The following is an 18,868-nucleotide window of genomic DNA, read 5'->3' on the forward strand; positions in this document are numbered from 1 at the left end:
AGCATATCCATGATTATAACCCTGGGTAGACCAGTAGCCTTGACCGTCCGATGCCGTGTAGCCGTGGTGCGGGCCGTTGGCAAACGGGCGCGTTGTTGGTCGCGGGGAGGCGTGTGGCTGCAGAGCATTGGTAGCCGGCTGCGCAAAGCCTTGACTCGGTGCCAGCGACGATGCAATGACTGCAAGCTCATCTATGGAGGAGCCGCGAGAGGAGCCGCGATTCTGTCTAGTGTGGGTATGACGCGACGGGTGAGCAGGCCTTTCAATGTTGTTTTGTTCCCTCTCCGGGCCCTTCACTTTTCCTCCCCGACCATTGATGAGAGTAGAGGTATGCCTCGGGGCAGCAGAGGCGACAGCCGTGTATTCGTTGGCGGCGGACAATGGCCCATCTTTGTGTGCGGTGGGGTACGTCGGCGTCAGAGGTTCGACCAGGTGGTGGATTGGAGAAGGTGTCCGCGGGGGTAGAGGGATGTCGGAAGGAGTTTTCTTGAAGCTACGAAGCTTCATTTTGGCGGGAATTGTCGTCTTGGAGGAGAGAAGTTGGGGTGGTTTCGGGGGTGGAGGACCTCCGCAGGTCCGCAACTAAGAGGACCACCACGGCGCGCCGACAGGCAGAGTTGAGCGCAAAAGGTGTAGGACACTCATTCCTGAGTGGAACAGATGAGGATATCGCTCGGCGGATAGCAGACCGCGTGCGTTGTCGAGGGCGTGGACTGCGGAGGTTGGAGGGGAACTCGAAGTTGGTGGTGGGTGAGAAGAGGTACGGAAGCTAGCGCTGGCGGAGTTGTCGACTGTCGACCGCACCGCAAAAGCGCGCCCTCTGAACACAAGACTAACGCATGCGCTGGGCCAACGAAACGGCGACGCAGCCCACAAAGGCGAGACCATTATCACTCTGATTTGCATGCGCATGGTTCGCACTTTCTTGCAAAATCCATAAGATACAGCGTCTGTCCTAGGCTGCCGAACGCGCAGAACGATGATTGTTCGCCGGCAGAGACACGACGACTACTCTTTAGATACATGTGTACAAGGCATTGCCGCGAAGGTAATAGCAATTAATTCTCAATGCGCTCGAGTCTCCTGGGCCGTTGTCGAGTCTCTGCGCGACACCTCAGTCCCGTCGCGAAAGTCGAGGGCGGATTTCCATGTGCCAGAAACGGACTGGAATCTGCGCTGCCGCATCGTCGTGGGTCCTGGTCAAGTCGCGCATCTTGCAATTCCGCTCCATGCATATCCCAGCCCGTACACATCAGCGAAAGACTTGGTCGCTTTGCTCCGATTTGAAAAAATAAATGCATCCCCGGTGCAACCGTGAAAGTCAACATTAAGTTCTTCCGGTTGGAAGTGGAAGCCTTCCCTCCGCCGCCAAGCACCACGTGATGAGCTTGGCACTGGCGTTCGACATCCATCGCTCCGCATCCGTACAACCAACATCCTTTACATCCACCACTCTTCGGAGTACCACCTTTTTCAAGCGCCCATCAACACTCTCACCACTACAACCTTAGCCAAGCTATGAGTCGCGGCGGAAAGCTTGCCCCCGAAGTCAACCGGTTAGCCACTCCTCGTTGCTCTGACTCGCTACTTGCGCGACTCCATCTCCAACCTCAAAACCATGCTAACCATCATGTCCACGCAGAGCTCTCTTCGTGAAAAACCTGAGGTACGAACATACGCTCCCGCGAGACTATTCCAAGCATTTCAATGCTGACCCCCCACTAGCTACAACGTCTCCCCCGAGGAGCTCTTCGACCTGTTCGGCAAGTTCGGTCCTGTTCGGTATGTCGCAATCTCGCTCGCCAGATACCTTCTACAAGTCTTGGACGCATTTCTGACATTGGGGGCAAAGTCAAATTCGCCAGGGAATTGCGAACAACACCAAGGGAACCGCCTTCGTTGTCTATGAGGACGTAATGGACGCCAAGCAAGCTTGCGATAAGCTAAACGGTTTCAACTTTCAGAACCGCTATCTCGTCGGTATGTTGCCTCTAAAGCGACTCTAAAAAGTCCATTACTAACATCGTCATCAGTGCTATACCACCAGCCAGAAAAGATGAACCGAAGAGAAGAGAGCCTCGAGGCTCGCCAGCAAAAGTTAGATGCTGCCAAGCGCGAACACGGTATCGAGTAGCATGAGGCGAGATCCACGGGAACTACTTCTTGCGACAGCCAGACACCCCAGACAATACTTGCGCAGGAACCCGTGGATCTCACGCCTACGAGGACGAACAAGCCCGCGTCTCACACGGTCCGATTCAGCGGCGATGACAACGACTTACGGCACAGCATCTCGACGCTAGCGGCTGTTCTTCGTCGCTCAACTGCTAGCTCGGCATCATCATCTTCTTCTGGCGCATCATCAAGCTCCAGCCGACGACGGTCTGGGGTGCAGCAGCCCCCTGCCAAAAGCAGGAGGGTTACTCGCCACGAGCAGCGGCCCAAACTTTCCAAGCAAGGCTCGGGCTGGGATTCTGCTCACAAGCTTTTTACACGATTTACTTGGTCGGCGTTGATGGGTTCTCATCAGGCTCAGGCGGTTCATGCATGAAAGAGTGTTCATGAACAAGGTCCTCGAATAGCTCTGGTTGATTGATCACAAGGAAAGGGATACGGAGACTTTCGAAACTACGGAATTATTCCCCGGGCTGCTTGCTGATGCTTTCTTTCCTTTGTCGGGAAATGAACTAAGGGCCAGCCCCTTTTGGTTGGCTGCGGCTCTCTCTCTTCTTTCTCCTCTTTTTTTCTACTTTTGTCCGTCAGTCAGCGTACTACTACTACTCTTTGCGAGACCAACAGGAATTCAGACTTGCCACAAAGTACGCGGCACATCAACACACCCCTTTGCTTTTCCCCTTTCTCTGAAGAAGACTGTCATTCTAGCTGCTAGCATCATGGTAGCGTGCGCGTCCTTTGGCGTTGGCGGTTTAGATCAGCGTTGTCGACTGACTGTAGCGTCTACTACTAGCTAGGCAGCAGTCTAGCAGCGAACTAACCAACCATCCGTGTCAGGACGCGGGTCCGCTTGGGTTGCATGCTTGCTCGCTTTTATGCTTGTCTGCGTGCTCGCTTGCGTGCTGCACGGTGTATCTACTGTACGTATACCTCCGGGATCTGTTCAGTTTGTGCTTGCTAACTGCTTTGGGGGAGTCTTGTTTTTTCCAATCTTTCTTCAATCGAGTCACAATCAATGGACGATGTATTTGACAATTACACCTCGTCTGATTCTGTCGTGGACTGCTGAAATGTGATGACTTGGTCGTCGCATCTACGCACCATTCCTTTCGTCTACTCCGCGCTCCTGACCCCCTTTGTCTGCTATTCGCCATGCGAATCGAACTACTACGAAATGTCTCTCTCTCGTCCAGATTATCACGCAGGTATGCGTAGCGGAAACGAGCAGTTTTTGCTGGGGAAGTTGGAGAAGGCCGATATCGGTCGACATGTCTGACTGTAAGAAGCATGCGAGGCCTGGTAGCAAAAGTCGTGGCACATACAGGAGCTTGGCCAAGAGAAAGCAGCACAGTAGAAGCGGCCGTAGAGCAGTAGAAAGTTTTCATGTCAAAAGGTACGTATACAGGGAGCATTCAAGCACCTTCCGCATTTGATGTTGGAATTCCCCAAGTCCTTTGCGTAGAGCTACAGGGAGCAGTCGTCACTACGTGTGCTACGGCTTTTGCTGCCAGAGCTCGTTCCCTTTGTACTTCGCAGTTGCGGCGAGCCGGAAGCAATGGGGAAGTGCAGGCCCATTGAGGCAAGAGCGAGTCGCCCACCCGGTACGGCCAGCCACGCGGCTCTTCAACTCGATCCTTCCTTCTTCATCTCACTCCTCTCCATTCCAACTCCACCAATTCTCAGAGCTCTCTACCACTTGTTCGTACATCAAGATCTTGAACTGTCCCTAAAAAGTGAGTTCCTGCTTGCATACATGAGCCTTTGAGCTGACTGGTCGCAAGGGAGAACGAAAAAATCGGTTCGCTTGATCAGCAACAATTTTCACTTGGGAGACAAAGCCCGGATGAACTCCATCACACCCGCTCCGGAAGACGCCCCCATCGCCCCGGGAGTCAAAGTCCACACGAACTCCAATACGCTCGCTGCCCTCGCGGTGGAAGGCGATGTCCGCGAAAATTTGACAACACCAAGCAACTCATTCGCACATGGATGTGGGGGGCCAGAAAACTCTTAAGATCAGCTACAGGACGGGCCTTCGGAAGGGTATCCGAATCGAGGCAAAGCGCGCCAAAGTTGAAGCCAATACTGCTATACTCCAGCGTCAGCGCGAGCTTGAGCAAGAACTGGATACGCACCGGAAGGATACGACCAAGGCTCTCAATGCCATTGCAATCATGTGCAAGCAGGGAAAAGAGCAGTCCGCCAAGGACCACAAGGAAGTCAAATCCATGCTTCAAGCTCTGGTGAAGGTCATAGCCCCTGCAGCCTCCACTCTGGACGACGCTACTCCCGTCGCGCCGGAAGGCAACATCGCGACAGACACCTCTGCTCCCGTCGCACCGGAGTCCTCTGCTCCCATCGCTGCGGAAGGCGACGTCCGCAAAGATTTGGCCACACCAAGCCCGGTACGGAGCACCTCGCCGAACAAGGAAGCAACCCCCGCCGCATCAAACACGATCGTCCGCTCGGACACCGTCGCCCTCTCAGACATAGCCATCCCCTCCGTTGAGGAGTCCTACTCGCAACCACCAAGATACGTGCCGGACATCATGGAACAAATGGCCCAGCAGATGTTTTCGAACTCCACTCCGTACCGGAACGGCTACCAAACCTTTGGCGACAATGGGATGCTCCCAGGTGGTGGGGCCAGCTATCCAATGACCGGCATGTTTCCAAGTGGGCAGTTCCCTCAAGCAACGTGGCCGCAACAAGCTCCGGCCCCAAGCTTCCAGGCTGGATCAATGGCAGTGCCACTGTCTAGTACAGAACCCAGTGGTCTTCAGTATCCACGCGGAAACCGGGTCGGCGAGGCCCCAGCCCAGCCCAAGCCTTCCGCCCTGGAGAAGCAGAGTGAGGCAGACACAGCGCCCGCCAAGCAGGCACGGAAGCGCCTGCCCCGCTGCAAGGTTGCTAAGTCCATGGCGGACGATTTCAATGTTGTGAAGAGGCAAGGCACGACGACCATCTACACACACAAGACAGAGAGCATCACGCTGGATGCACGGACATTTACCATCCCATACCCTGAAGCCAAAAACCAATACCTGAAGATCAGGAGGGAAGACATGTGGGTGAACGCGAAAGGCCTGAAGAGATTCACCACGGACGCAAAAATCGCCGAAAAGATCGAAGACCTGGTGAACAATTACGCGACGGATTACCTTGGCGAGGCCATAGCACCCGCGAACCCTCTGGTCTACTATATTCCGTGGGATGCTTTCCTTGATATCAAGGCCAGATCAGGGTTCGGAGCGAGCGACCCTAAGATTGATGCGGCCCTTGATATTATCAAACGCTCCCAGGATGAGTGTGATGGAGAATAAGGCAGCCAGAAAACCAACTAAGCCCTCTAACACTCTATCTTCGCCATTGCATCCCACCAGGGTGCCACGTCCTCGACCACTCATCGACGCCTGAGCCTGCCCGTATCCCTCATCATATCTGCTCGCGCCACGCCGCCGACGGGAGTGACTACTCCACTCGGGTGCCATGTCCTCGACCAATCCGCGACACCTGAGCCTGCCCTGCCAGCTGCTACCGCTTCCAGGACGAATGCGAGGGAAAGTGAGGCCTCCAGAGTCTTACACATGGTCCTTCGGGCCGAATATTCGACAAACTCGCCTTTGTGTCCACCTTTCTTCAGTTCTTTGCTCTACATTCCCGTTGTGTGGTCCCGAAAGACGGAGAATCTACAGATCTACAACAGACTGTTCACGATTCTCTTTGCCAACACGGATGGGCAGTACCTCAAAATCAAGAGGGAGGACAGGTCTCTCTCTCAACGTGAAAGACCTGGAAAGATTTACGGAGGGTGTGAAAGTTGCCAACAAAATCGAGGAGACTACCAACAAATATGGGACGGTACCTTGATGGCGAGACCGCGACAGTCCGGCCGGCTTTGGTGAGGAAAACTTCGAGCTCGTAGGATATTGCGGGGGAAATGAAACAGCACGACATCTCAGTCAGCATGAGGTGGTCTGCAGATTCAAGGGTCTGCCAGCTTGCTTTTTGCAGCTATAGCGTTGTCATACCTACTCATCACAAGGTACAATCCAAGGCTGCCTTTGACAAAGCAATGCTGAGCAAAAAAGCCGTGAAACCTACCAATCAATCCCCAAGCCGCACCTGAAGAACTGTTGCACAATGCAACTGCGATCACATAATCTTACACCACGACTCCACCACACACACACACACACACAGCAGGGTCGGCTGTGTCACCCTGCAGCTGTAAACTCTGCTCGTCACCTCTCATTTGCCCCCAAACAACAAAATTGTTGATCACAACCCAAGAAGGTCAATGGATTGCCACTACTCTGCATAGCACCATGCCACACCACGGGCTGCCAATCACCATTGTCTTCTCGGCATCTCGCTGTTCTATGGACTGAGCCCTAAATCAACGTCGCAACTTGTTGCCTACCTGGTTTCCGTGCTTACACTTAAGTCGACTACCTCCCTACTTTTCTGTGATACCTGGCTATGATGGCATTGCATTGAATTCTTCGGCTTCTCTTTTATCGACCTTCTGCTTGGGGATTGATCGACTGTTGTGAGGGATCGATCCGAACCGCATTCGATCCGATCCGATTCAGCTGGTCCATTGTTGCATTCGCCGCCCCCCGAAAAGGCATCTTCCCCCATTCCCCCTCGCACCCCAGCTGAGTGGGCAGATTCGCTTACTGAACCCTCTGACCAACATATCCATCACTTTCGTCCAAGAGCCTCCTTTTGCAGCCTTGTTCGACATTGCCTCTCCACCACCGTTCCTTTCCACGTCCCTGGTTTCCTCGCCGGTTCACCATCTCTCTCCATCCACCATGACCATCTCCACCGACGGCACATGTTGGTATCCAGACGGCAAGACGATACCAGACGACGTGCCCTGCAACACCACGGCCGGGGAAAACGGCGACGCGACGGCGTGCTGCGGCAAAGACGCCCTCTGCATGGCCAACGGCTTGTGTCTCAACTGGGGCATCCTGTCGCGCGGCAGCTGTACGGATAACAGTTGGGGCAAGGGTTGTCCGCAAGTGTGCAAAGACAGTGAGTTTGTTTGGGGTTTTCAGATTTTCCCTCTTCTCTGGGTGTGGTCTCGTTTGGGTCGGCGAGGCGCGGCGGCGAGCCTGAGCTCGTTTGCCGTCGCCCCCTGGATTGACCAGGCGGGAGTGTATCCTGGCCCCCACCCCCGCCTCCCCCTTGCTAGCCCCCCTCTTTCTCCTGCCCCTTCTCTCTTTCATCCATCCCACCTCCCTTCCCGCCCACAACGCGCCCACGAAACCACGCACGCACCATCGACCCCCAACCCCCCTATATACCATCCAACCAACCCAAACGAAGCCCAACCGGCTAACCAGCCCGCCCACTCTTCGCAGCAAAGCAAAGCACAGGCGTGCGCCTCCTCTCCTGCTCGGTCAACAGCAACGACATAACGCGGGACACGTGGGCGTGCGACGGCGACGGCGGCTGCGACGACCCCGGCGCCGCCACGACGACGCTGACGTCCAACGTGCTGGTGCTCGCGCGGCCCACGCAGCTGGCCAGCCTGGCCGCCGACGTGGGCGCCGAGGTTGTCACCACAAGGGGCGCGGGTGCAAGCGGCACTGCGACGGCGGCGGCCACGGCCACGGGCGCCTCCTGTTCGGCCGACGACGGTGGCGGAACATACTCGAGCGGCGACATGGCGGGCGTGGGTCTCGGCGTGGGCGTGCCGTTGCTGCTGGCGCTGTTGGCGGCGATTTGGCTGTGGAGGAGGGAGGCGAGGAGCGCCAGGAAGGGCATGAGGATGGATGGGGTGCAGTGGGGTGGTGGTGGTGGTGGCAGCGGCGGGGGCAATATACAGCTGATGGACCAGCCGCAACCCATGTACGCGCAGCAGAAAGTGTTCCATCATGACCTCCACCAGCAGAGTCCGCAGCAGGTGTATCAGGAGATCGGGACGGATGGGGAGAGGGCTGAGTTGCCTCCGAAATGAGGGGCCCGTTTGAGGGTTTTCAGACTATTTGGCCACACGACTGCTTATGTGATTTAATGAGGAGCATGCGTTGGTGTTCCCCTTCGTGGCAATTTGTGACGCTGATTCCATGAACGGTGCAATGGACTCGACTCACATGTCCAAGATGAACGACGAAAAGAGGTGACAAACCTACTAACTCGATACTTGCATATGAAGTGCCAAAGCATCGCCTAATTAACGTGGAAAATGCGGCAACAGCAAAGAATTAAAACAGCATAACAAGAATCAAGGGGGTCAGACCACTAGACATGGGGAGAAGACCAGGCTGTTTATCGGTTGGCGCATCGCTCTGTTGCTTCATCAGATAAAGGAAAGAAGGGACGAGGAGAAGTGGTTGCAATTGAGTCCACGAGATTGAGAGCAAAGCGCTTAGATATTTGGTTGTTGATCTGGGGAAGCTTGCGCAGGTCAAAATCTGCCAGCCTGCCCTGTCTATTGTTCCGTCTTGTGTTTCTTGCAAAGCTCAACATCTTAGCCAGCCAGCCGAGCTGTCACTTGTCCGTCCTTTAGTCGTCCTGGGGTATAGAAAAAGAAGATGATGAAAACAAAAGACCGCCTGTGCTCCGATATATCATGTGATGCAACACTTTCCCGCCGCCATCCGTCTTCAGAAACTGAAAGGGGAGGTCGCTGCGTTTATAGGTCTGATAATGAAGGGTGAAAAGACGGGGCTCTACGAAGAGCGATGGAGGTGTTGAGACGAAGAGACCCATCCGCCAGTGCAATTCGAACAATGCCAACCAAGCAAGTCAACAAAATTTGGCGGTGTCGATTGAGAATTTCAAATGCCGAAGCTCGCGACTCGAAAATGACCATCATCACTCTCTGTGATACGTCAGTCACCAATAATTCGTGCCAGAAAACAGCAAAAGGAAGCAATGCTAATGTAGGAGACATGGGGGCAATGAATGGCAAGGCAGAAAGGATGTGCATTACGCACCTTGTGGTCGGCAACGCCGGTAAAGGACGATTGAGGTCGACATTCATCGGACGAGAGCGACGTGGTGACTGGAGTTCAATGGCGCGCTGGTGTTGGTACCCGTCGCTCCGTGCTCGGCTGCGGCGACCATGCGCATGTGATGTCTGAGATCCAGGTGCCTGCGCCCGCGAACCACTGCGTGCAGATTGCGGAGTCGCAGGAGAAGTTGTTGCAGTTGTGGTGCGATCCTCCGCTGCAGCTCCGCCATTGTCGTCGCTGCGACCAGCGTCAGACGACAAGCGGCTCTCGCGTCTCCCTTCTCTCTGACTGCCGACTCGACCCATCGAGGCGAAGCTGGACCTCACGCCGGCAACGCCGTTGCGTAGGCGGGAGTTCAGGCGGCGGATGCGCTCCTGGCGGGCCAAGCGGCGGGCTTCGCGCAGATCGTCTTCCCACTCTTGTGCCATGACGAAGAACTCGTGGTCGATTGTCGCCTCTTCGTCGTCTGGTGGGATGTCATGGCGAGGTTGGTGAGGTCGTGTACTCAGCTCGCGCTCTTCTGGCGTCAGGCGGATGCGGCGGTATCTGCGTGGGCCGGGGCCAGAGTAGGGAACGAACTGGAGGTTGGTGTGTTAGTGAGCCTGATACGCTGCAGCGAGACGTTGAGGTGAAGCGCCGTGGTGAATTTGATGTTCGAGTCACCACCTCAATTCGGTTGTTGCACTTACATCGCCGCTGAGGGTGAGGAAGCCAAAGTACCAGAGCAGGACCATCGGGACCATGACAAACAAGTCCCATACGACAATGACCCAGGCGTAGTCGAAAGGGGTGGCTCTTGTTGGGTCGTGCGAAGCAGCAGCGTCATCCATGACAGAGATGGTGTGAACACTAAGATCAAGAAATTGGACAGGCGGAGGAAGAGGTGGGGAAAAGAAGTCGTCTGGCTCGCCCAAGATGGAAGTTGTAAAAGTTGGAAGGCACGGATGCGAACCGCCAGCGCGGTGCAGATGACGAAACTTGACGACCAATCCTACAGAAAATTGACATGTCGAGTGTGAGTGTTAAAAAATTAGAGAAGATTGGAGAATTCCTTGAACCGCTCAATGTGCCCGCCTGACCAAGTAGAATCAGAAACTGGATATTTACAGTACAGACCGAGCGGTGCCCTCCAACGCCGCGCCCGAATTACTTTAACACGGACCATGCATAGACAACGTTTTCTCATATGGGCCATTCAGATAGCCGTCATGCTTATGCTCCATTCTTCTCCCAAGGCAGGCTAAAGGTACCCACCCAGTCCTCAACCTCCTTGCGCAGCTGGATAATGTCTGTGACATTTTCACCCTCGCCAAGGTACTCCTTGAAAGCGTTGACGCTGGTAGGGTTCTTCCGGCCCTTGGATTCGGCACTCTCCTTTGCCTCCTTGTCCAGCTTCTGGGTGATGGTGACGGCGCGGTGCACAATGTCGGCAACGCGGCGGAAGTCGTCAGGACCAAAGCCACGAGTGGTCATGGCTGGAGTTCCCATGCGCAGACCACCAGGCTTCATGGCGGACTTGTCACCGGGGACGGTGTTCTTGTTGCTTGCTACGCCGACAAGCTCCAGCACACGCTCAACACGCGCGCCGTCGACACCCTTGTCCTTGAGGTCAATAAGAACAAGGTGGTTGTCAGTACCACCACTGACAATGTTGTATCCAAGGCCGCCCTTATCCTTGGAGTTTCCGAGCCTCTCAGCCAGCGCCTTGGCGTTGGTGAGCACAGTACGCTGGTACTGCTGGAACTCGGGCGTTTGAGCTTGCTGCAGAGCAACCGCGAGCGCGGTGATGGTGTGGTTGTGCGGGCCTCCCTGGTGACCGGGGAAGACGGAGGCGTTAATAGGGCCCTCCAAGTCCCACTTTTCCTCGACGCCCTTCTTATCAACCCTCCGGACGCCCTTGCGGTAAAAGATCATTGCACCGCGGGGACCGCGAAGAGACTTGTGGGTGGTGGTCGTCACAACATCAGCCTTGGTAAAAGGAGAGGGAATGACACCGGCGGCAACGAGACCAGAAATGTGGGCCATGTCAGCAAACAGGTATGCGCCAGACTTGTCGGCAATGGCGCGGAAGCGCTCGTAGTCGAGGAGCCTGCTGTAGGCCGAGGTACCGGCCACGATGACCTTTGGACGGTACAGCATGGCCAACTCCTCCAGCTTATCGTAGTCAATCAGGCCCGTTTGCTCGTTCAGCCTGTATGGGAGCGTCTCGAAGTACTTGGAAATAGCAGAAATCTTCTTGGAGGGAATTTGGTAGCCGTGGGACAAGTGACCGCCGTGGGGAAGGTCGAGACCCATGATGCGGTCGTGGGTGTTTGCGACGGCAGAGTAGGCATAGAGGTTGGCGGGCGATCCGGAGAGAGCTGCCTCGAGTCAGATGGGAAACCAGCCTCGGAGCCAGACGACCTACGCTGGACGTTGACTCCCCATTCGCTCTCCTTGAGACCAAACGTCTGAAGAGCTCTTTGTTGGCAGAGCTTCTCGGCCTCGTCAATGTGCTCGTTTCCTCCGTAGTAACGTGCGCCAGGGTAACCCTCCGAGTACTTGTCTGCCAGTGGCTCAGTATACGATTGCGCGGCAATTGGAAGTGGCTGTACTTTGCATAACACTTCCCAGAGCATCGAGAACAGCCTGGGAAGTGAAGTTCTCCGAGGGAATGAGGTTAATAAAGTGCTTTTGCCGCCTCTTCTCCTACAACGGGCAACCGGCGTCAGCGTGGCGGGCAGATTTGCGCCGGGAGACTGACCTTTTCGATAATGTCGTAGACTATGGGGTCATTTTCGGAGAGGCCTGTGGAGAGCAGCTGGGCAGGGTCAGCACAATTGCGCATTGTTCAAAAGAGCACCTGTCATGTACCTTGTGCTGGCTGTCGGGAGACACAGCAGCATAGTTGCGGGCGAAGGCGGATTGCAGGCGCCTGGGTGCCGCAGGACGGCGGCAGACGTGAGAAAGAAGGGAACGAGAAGCCCGGGAGCTGCTCGCAAAGGACGACATGATTGTCGGGAGTGGTGGTGAAGTACCTGTAGCGAAGAAGCGCGAGTGGTGCGATATGGATGATGCGCCGGGATCAACTCGACGCGCTGGGTCCTCGGCTCGCGAGCTCCGCTAGCGGTCTTGGCAACAAATATTTTCGGCTGCGCGTCGCCCGCCCCGTCTCTTCTCCTCTTCAACAACTAATTCCTACATGATGAGACGGTATAAGGCACGACACTCATCCGGCTTGCTGGCGTGTGGTGATGTTGACATGTCCCGCACCATTCACCACCTTTCGAGGGGCAATTTGAAACGTCTGATAGGATGCAGTTGTGTCTCTACAGCTCCGATTCAACAACGAAGGGCACGCCGCGACATCGGCTTGGGGGCGAGGCTTGAGCTCAGCGTCCCATGTCTGACGAGAGCTCTTGGCTGTCTGCCTGCCTGCGAGTCAGGATGGATGCGATGGATGGCCATGATCACAGATACAATGAGTACATGTAGCCAGATACAAATGCAATACCACTCACTCCACTCCACTCCACTCCACTCCACTCCACTTCACTCTGGATGCCTATGCTGACTTGAAAAAGACCCGCCGTGATGCAAAGGAACTGTCGGCGCCGCATTGGAGCCTGGAGACGTGGACATGTTGATGGCGGATCTTCAATAGCACTGGACCTCAAGCATCATCAGCACGCAGAATGACATGGCGCGTAACGTAGGTGATGCCTCGACGTTAGGCCGACGTGTGCTTGGGTTGCTCCTTCCCTACGGACTTCTCGCCTGCCTGATGCGCCAGCGCCGGTCATCTTCGCGCCGTGGCAGCGCGAGTGGCACATATGTTGCCATTGCCGCCTCGACCTTTGCCTCAACACCAAACAACCTTCATCTACGTCTCGACAAAATGGCAAACCGCAAGGGCAAGCCGCGTCCTCGCGACTCCGCCGCCCCCAGAGCAAAAAGTGAGGAGCTCGGCGAAGGCGACCTCGCAACCAAGCGCAACCCTCGTACTGGACGGCCTATTCGTGAATCTGCTGGAAAGAGGCAGTCTGACTCTGTCTTTGTCAACTCTCTTGATGCCGTCGACGACGACGAGGATGATCCCTTTTTCTACGGACCCGAGGACAACGAAGGCAACGCGAAGAAGAGAAAGCGCACACCATCGCCTCCGCCTCCGGGCCTGGACAATGTGGCTATCGACGAGTTCAAAAGATATCGCGATGATCCACGAGAACTCGACTCTGCGCGTTCGCCCACGCCCGATCCGACTTTTGAATCGTACCGACCCTTGAGTGTGGATGCAGGCGACAAGCAGCCCGAGCCCGAGACCATCAACGTCACCCTCAACATTCCGCCAGGATTCTCTGGACCGGTCCACCTCAGCATCGACAGGAACATGCTCCACGCAGCCAAGAGGCAGCGCCAGAACTCAGACCAACCGCGCATGAGCCCAAGAGGCAAAACAAGTCCAGCCCAGACCAAGTCAAAGAGCAAAGACGAGGCTTCGGCCGCTCAACCCGCGAAAGAAAACTTGATTCTGAAGCTTCCACCCGAGTTGCGAATCAAAATAATGAAGAATCTGTTTGTCGTCAAGGGAAATACCTGTTTACTCGACACGTCCAACTTTTCGCGTTCCAGCGCCTTCCTTCGGACCTGCAAGAAGATTCATGACGAAGGATGTGAGCTTCTCTATGGATCCAATCACTTTTGGTTTTACCGCAACACCGACCACCGCACTCCACTTTGGTCCAGCACCAAGAAGGAAGTTGGCTACCATGACTTCCGCTTGTGGCTTCACACTATTGGGCCCGTCAACATCGCTGTAAGTCTCTCGTTGCCAGATCTCAGTGTCTTGCTTACCTTTGTAGCGCATCAGGTCCATCAGCCTCTGCTTCATGGATGCCTATCCCTCCGCGAGGGGCATTGGTATGTTCTCCCTCTCCCTTATAACATACTTCTTTCCAAAAGCTGACGCAGCCCAAGAAGAACGCCGCTTTGTTCGAGACGAGCATCTCATTCTGGGCCTGCGCCTGCTCGCCCAGTATGGCGAGCTCCATAATGTCGAACTGAAGTTCATGGGTCGCAGGGCTGTTCCTCGCACCGAGTTCCGCTTCATGGATGCCCTCCGCCGTGTCAAATGCGACGACCTGACGTTCACCTGGGACCATTATTCGATGCGTTACGCCAACCAAGACATCTGCGATGTTCTGAACAGGAACATGGTCCGGTGCAAGCAAGATGCCGAAGACTGAAGCGAATCGGCAACCATCACTCCCGGGCTACCTGCTGGTCGACTTTGACAAGTACCCGCACAACTCCCTCTACACTTTAAAGTGGTCGTCTTTCAGCTACACGACAACGATTCCCGCAGCACAATTACGAAGCATCAGACAGCATCGTGTATGAACAAACACTTTCGGATTCGGCATCAGCATTGCATTTCACAGGCGCTCTGGCCCGATGGACTTTACGGCGACTGGCAGACATGGCTTCTGCGTTGCATTAGGTATGGGAAGCTCTCTTTTTCTTCGACTGACAATTGGTGGAAGAGGCGCAAAAAGGGCGCTCAAAATTCGGTGGGTTCGGATATTAATGCGCTTTGCTTTTCTCCCTTTGCTGCCTCGGGGATAGGGCTTATGCATTGCATTGTATATTAGCGATTTGCTTTTACTGCTGCTGCTCGATACTCTTGCTCCTCCAATGTAGGACTCCATATTCAAAAGCCCGTGGCCTGCGCGTTGCGTGACTTGTGTGGCCTGCTGAGACATGATGGCTACCGGTATTAGCTTCTGTCTTCCGAGCGCAGCAGCGTCAAAGTGATGACACACAACGACGGCCGAGATGGTCCCGCATTATTTTTCCCGTTTAAGACATAAAGGCGGATGAGCACTACCTCTGTGTCTTGATGAAGGCACGAGCCCTCCCCATCCTCTCATATCTTGAGCGCTCGTGCGATGGGCCTTCTGCATGCCATGCGTCGACTCGGGTTGGTCGATTGACACCTTGATGCCTGAAACGAATCGCCGGACGGACGTACGGACGCTGGCTGCCACTCCATGCACCACCGCAATCCGCGCGTGAGCCTCAGGCTTACTTACATGTACTTAGGCTCTCATTCCAATGCCACCCATCAATCCAACCTCACACCTCTCACACCTTCGGCCACTGTCGTCAAGCTGCTGCTTCTCAAATAACTCGCACAGAACGACCCGTTTGCCTCCTCCTCCTCCTCCTCCTCCTTCGAGCATGTGAAGGCATCTGCCGCAAATACCTATGTAGGTAGCGGACCAACAAACGATGTGATAGGCAGGCAGCCAGCCAGCCAGCCAGTCTGCACACAGGCTGAGTACGAGCAAGTACGAAGCGCGACGGACGACGCAGCTGCGTCGCGCACCGCGACGTTCAATGTCATGGCAGCGGGCGGCGCTTTGCTTGTTTGGGGCTAGTGGACGAGTGGTTCGGGGGGTTGATTGGTTGGTGCGAGGGCGGGTGGGAGGGATGTGGTCGTGGTTGTGCGAGGTGTAAGTAGATGTTTTGCGAGGGGATTGAGTACATATGTGGTGGATAGGAGTGGATGGGGAAGGGGAAGGGGAAGAGGGGAGAGGATATCTTGGATGGAGAGGTGTTGAGTGGATGCGCATGGCTTGGGATGGGACTCCTTCTGGATGTCGTTCTGCTCTTGGTTCTCTGGCGGGGGGAGGAGCTACGTCAGGTAAGGTAGTTGGAGAGAGAGCGTTCGGTAAAGGAGGAAGAGAGACTTCTCGCTGCTGCCTGCCTGCGTCCCTCATTGCAATCAATACCAACATGGGCAGCCGACTGGACATCAGCAGAATCTCAGGACAGAAGCGGATGTTGCAGCTCTTGCTCCCTCTCTCCTTCCATCTCTCTCATCACGTCGCTCGTCTTCCGTTTCGCCTGCACTGCACTGCGCCCCCAGTGCCTGGTTCCTAGAATTAGGCATGGAACCGGACAGAGAATGAGAATCACTGACGTAACTTGCGTTGCATCGTGGCTGGCTACAGGTATGGAGAGAGTAGCGCGGCGGGTCGTACCAGGTAGCCTCAGGCACGACGGGCGACGACAGGGAGCAGACACCGACAGCCGATATTGACGAATGTGCTGGCGGCGGCCGGGCACTCGCAGGACGGCAGTTGTGCAGCCGCCGCCAGTGTCAGCATAGATATTGCGCCAGCGCTGGCGCCGTCCGTGTCTCATTAATGAAGAGGGGGTTAAACGCAGGAACTTGTTGGACCTGCGTCGATGGGCTTGGATAAGTGCGTGAAGATGCAGTTGGGCTTCTGAGAGATCAATGTCGCGGCCAACCTAGACAGTTGGTCGGCTACGTAGCTCGAACAGGCTGGTCTGGCCACGACCGGACATCCTTGATGCCTACCTATCTGTGCAAGACATGTCCCCAACATGAGCAGAGCACCATGAACGGGAGCAGCAGCTACTCACGCGACCTCCACCGACTTCAGCACCAACAAACCCGAACTCCGCCCCAATCCCTCTCCCACACGCCTTGGCGCGGTGAAGAGATGACCACGCATCGGCATCCATCCACCAGCAACCAAGCGGGCGGTAGGGGTCCAGGATCGAAATTGCACACGACGGCCGCGGAGCGGCGGCAGGCTGCCGGCTGGCTGGCGTCGACAAGCAGCTTCCCTGCTGATAGCGGGGAAAGATTTTCTTTTTTTCCTACTTGTCAGGCAGACGGGTGCAGAAAACTCTGTGCCTGACCGGTGCCTGGATCCGCGGGGATGATTGCTTTCTTTGCCGGGTTGCGCTGGGATCATTGACTTGTTGCGCGTGCTCAGTAGGGATGCATCTTTCGCGTCGATGAAATTTGCGTTGTGCACAAGGGGGAGTGCGCGATACTCTGTCCTTTCTGGTGGCAGATGGTGCGTGAGATTGAGGGGGGTGGTGGGTTGCAGCCGGTCGAGAACATGTAGTCTCGAGGAGAGAAACTGTGAGGATCAAATGCCGTCGTCCAAGAAAGAAGCTTGATTTGCAAACCTGCGCCGTATTTACACCATCTCTTTACAACCCCTTCCTCTTTTTGAATTCTGCAATCCACTCTTGCGCCCTCGCCTTGGGCACAACATTTACCGTTACCAGCCCATCTACCACCTCAACAGTCCCACCAGCTAGGAGCTTGACCAGGGGCACCTTCTTGCCAGCCTTGATCAAGCCGCCTTTTGCCGTCTCGATGTAGCACTCGGTGTCTACTTGTGTGTACTCTCCAGATTCATCCCACGGCAGGGGCAGGATATATTCCAGATGCTGCCCCACACTGTCTGTCTCGGCGCACGCCTGGATAAAATCACTCTGCGCGTGCAGCGGGTACAGCAATATAACCGGGAACGAGAGGATCGACGAGGGGTCGAGTGGGTCCTGCAGCTTGATCTTGGAATCTCCCATGTCTGGCTGCTCTCCAGTTTCCCGCGTCTTGATGTTCCGCGCCTTGAATGCAAGCCTCATCGCATTCTCCTCGGCTCGTTGTCGTTCCTCGCGCTCGCGCCGTTTGCGCTCCATCTCTTCCAAATGGGCTTTGCGCTTGGCAATCTTTGTGCTGAGGGTCTGGAGGGCGGCATTCTTGGGGTCGATTGCCAGTCCCCGTGAACACGAGTCTTCGGCTTCGGGGATCTTGTCAAGAGCCAGAAGGGCTGTTGCGCTCCGGTACCACGCTTTTACGTTGGAGGGGTTAATGAGGAGAGTCGCTTTGCAGTCATTTATGCAGGAGCGGTAGTTTTCTGTGTGAAATCGTCAGCATTTCAAGGCCACTGCAGGGGCGAGCAATAGCCGACTGACTCATTTCCAAGTTGCACAGTGCCCGGTTGACATAGGATGCCTCCTCGATCGCCTTCTCCTTTCTGGCCTCCTCTTCTGGATCCAGCTCTTGATCTTCTGCCAGGTCCATGTCAGGCTCACCCTCCTCTTGACTCTGCGCCGGCCGGTCTGGTCCATGAAGAACGTCAATTGCCTGCGTGTAAAAGCCACGCGCGTCGCTCCACTGTTTTGCTTTGGCACACTCGTTGCCCTGCTCCCTGAAGTTGCCTGCACATTCGGCCTTGGTGCCTTCGTATGCCATGGCTTTCAAAGCTTCCAGCGCATCATTGCCTCCACCGGCTCCGTCTGTTTCGTCGAGGGAAGTCATGAATAGAGGAGTGCGGTTCAGCTCAGCAAGGACCTCGTCGGCGGTCTTGCCCTGGACCTGCTCCATTGCTGGAGGCTTCGGAGCCGAGGGTTGTGATGAAGTGCCATTGTTGGAGGGTGGTACACCTTTGCCTGCTACGGCGTCGTTGATGAGGGATTCGAGCGAGGGTACATTCGAAGGACCGGGGCCGCTGGGCAGATCTTGGGCGGGGTTCGTCTTATTCGGGGCTGTCTTGTTCAGGTTGAGCGACTCGTCAAAGTCATCGGGGAGCTCTTCGACCTTGCCCATTGTGTTTGTGGAATGTAAAGATGATGTCGGTGGGGCAGCGGATTCGCGGCGGATAAAATTCCTTATCGATAGACCCCAACTTTTCCACGACAGGGATATTCGTCTTGCGGACACTGCTTACCTCAACCACGACTCAGCGAGAGCACAGCATCGGCCTCTCCTCACGACCTGACGACGATCGACGCTGACGCATCTTGAGATGCACGAGAAAATTCCGATGACCGTCACGACATATGCTGTGTGATGGCGGCGAGGGCCGAGAAGGTGATCAACACCAGCACAAGGACGGCAATTCCGCGAG

The 18,868-nt window shown here is 55.5% G+C and overlaps 8 protein-coding genes across 8 annotated transcripts; 4 read left to right on the forward strand and 4 right to left on the reverse strand.

The window, feature by feature from the left end:
• Window positions 1-1,518: 1,518 nt before the first annotated feature.
• On the forward strand, window positions 1,519-2,134 carry BKA78DRAFT_333696 (pre-mRNA branch site protein p14; the record flags this gene model as incomplete). The annotated part of the gene is made up of 5 exons (XM_066890114.1): window positions 1,519-1,556; window positions 1,643-1,666; window positions 1,726-1,782; window positions 1,853-1,980; window positions 2,034-2,134. 5 exons carry the CDS (start codon window positions 1,519-1,521, stop codon window positions 2,132-2,134), a joined length of 348 nt encoding a protein of 115 aa, XP_066739976.1.
• A 677-nt stretch (window positions 2,135-2,811) lies between these two features.
• On the reverse strand, window positions 2,812-3,873 carry BKA78DRAFT_44991 (uncharacterized protein). Its single transcript, XM_066893207.1, has one exon. The coding sequence runs from the start codon at window positions 3,585-3,587 to the stop codon at window positions 3,009-3,011; it is 579 nt and encodes a 192-aa protein (XP_066739977.1). The 5' UTR covers window positions 3,588-3,873; the 3' UTR covers window positions 2,812-3,008.
• Window positions 3,874-4,567: 694 nt separating this feature from the next.
• BKA78DRAFT_325646 (uncharacterized protein) lies at window positions 4,568-5,695 on the forward strand. Its single transcript, XM_066889378.1, has one exon. It carries the CDS (start codon window positions 4,725-4,727, stop codon window positions 5,496-5,498), a length of 774 nt encoding a protein of 257 aa, XP_066739978.1. The 5' UTR covers window positions 4,568-4,724; the 3' UTR covers window positions 5,499-5,695.
• A 975-nt stretch (window positions 5,696-6,670) lies between these two features.
• On the forward strand, window positions 6,671-7,676 carry BKA78DRAFT_45011 (uncharacterized protein). Its single transcript, XM_066893208.1, has 2 exons — window positions 6,671-6,807; window positions 6,872-7,676. Exon 2 carries the CDS (start codon window positions 6,996-6,998, stop codon window positions 7,605-7,607), a length of 612 nt encoding a protein of 203 aa, XP_066739979.1. The 5' UTR covers window positions 6,671-6,807; window positions 6,872-6,995; the 3' UTR covers window positions 7,608-7,676.
• A 1,193-nt stretch (window positions 7,677-8,869) lies between these two features.
• Window positions 8,870-10,170, reverse strand: BKA78DRAFT_45030 (uncharacterized protein). Its single transcript, XM_066893209.1, has 3 exons — window positions 9,839-10,170; window positions 9,132-9,727; window positions 8,870-9,016 (listed from the first exon to the last, which is right to left on the reverse strand). The coding sequence occupies exons 1-3, from the start codon at window positions 9,977-9,979 to the stop codon at window positions 9,010-9,012; spliced, it is 744 nt and encodes a 247-aa protein (XP_066739980.1). The 5' UTR covers window positions 9,980-10,170; the 3' UTR covers window positions 8,870-9,009.
• A 191-nt stretch (window positions 10,171-10,361) lies between these two features.
• On the reverse strand, window positions 10,362-12,182 carry BKA78DRAFT_383227 (serine hydroxymethyltransferase-domain-containing protein; the record flags this gene model as incomplete). The annotated part of the gene is made up of 5 exons (XM_066893059.1): window positions 12,003-12,182; window positions 11,893-11,949; window positions 11,744-11,837; window positions 11,557-11,694; window positions 10,362-11,509 (listed from the first exon to the last, which is right to left on the reverse strand). The coding sequence occupies exons 1-5, from the start codon at window positions 12,138-12,140 to the stop codon at window positions 10,362-10,364; spliced, it is 1,575 nt and encodes a 524-aa protein (XP_066739981.1). The 5' UTR covers window positions 12,141-12,182.
• An 844-nt stretch (window positions 12,183-13,026) lies between these two features.
• BKA78DRAFT_356720 (uncharacterized protein) lies at window positions 13,027-14,374 on the forward strand (the record flags this gene model as incomplete). Its single annotated transcript, XM_066892105.1, has 3 exons — window positions 13,027-13,944; window positions 13,991-14,048; window positions 14,106-14,374. 3 exons carry the CDS (start codon window positions 13,027-13,029, stop codon window positions 14,372-14,374), a joined length of 1,245 nt encoding a protein of 414 aa, XP_066739982.1.
• A 2,788-nt stretch (window positions 14,375-17,162) lies between these two features.
• On the reverse strand, window positions 17,163-18,567 carry BKA78DRAFT_258116 (uncharacterized protein; the record flags this gene model as incomplete). Its single annotated transcript, XM_066885255.1, has 2 exons — window positions 17,163-17,875; window positions 17,934-18,567. The coding sequence occupies 2 exons, from the start codon at window positions 18,565-18,567 to the stop codon at window positions 17,163-17,165; spliced, it is 1,347 nt and encodes a 448-aa protein (XP_066739983.1).
• Between the last annotated feature and the right edge of the window lie 301 nt (window positions 18,568-18,868).

This window comes from Phyllosticta capitalensis, assembly GCF_038381095.1.
Source record: "Phyllosticta capitalensis strain CBS 128856 chromosome Unknown BKA78scaffold_11, whole genome shotgun sequence".
NCBI lineage: Eukaryota > Fungi > Ascomycota > Dothideomycetes > Botryosphaeriales > Phyllostictaceae > Phyllosticta > Phyllosticta capitalensis.

Excerpts from the sequence above, each read along its gene's own strand:
- BKA78DRAFT_45030 (XM_066893209.1), bottom strand. The coding sequence starts at position 9,979 with ATGGATGACGCTGCTGCTTCGCACGACCCAACAAGAGCCACCCCTTTC. Across the intron at positions 9,728-9,838 it reads TCCTCACCCTCAGCGGCGAT|TTCGTTCCCTACTCTGGCCC; the intron begins GTAAGTGCAACA and ends ACCAACCTCCAG.
- BKA78DRAFT_44991 (XM_066893207.1), bottom strand. The coding sequence starts at position 3,587 with ATGCTCCCTGTATACGTACCTTTTGACATGAAAACTTTCTACTGCTCT.
- BKA78DRAFT_325646 (XM_066889378.1), top strand. The coding sequence starts at position 4,725 with ATGGAACAAATGGCCCAGCAGATGTTTTCGAACTCCACTCCGTACCGG.
- BKA78DRAFT_45011 (XM_066893208.1), top strand. The coding sequence starts at position 6,996 with ATGACCATCTCCACCGACGGCACATGTTGGTATCCAGACGGCAAGACG.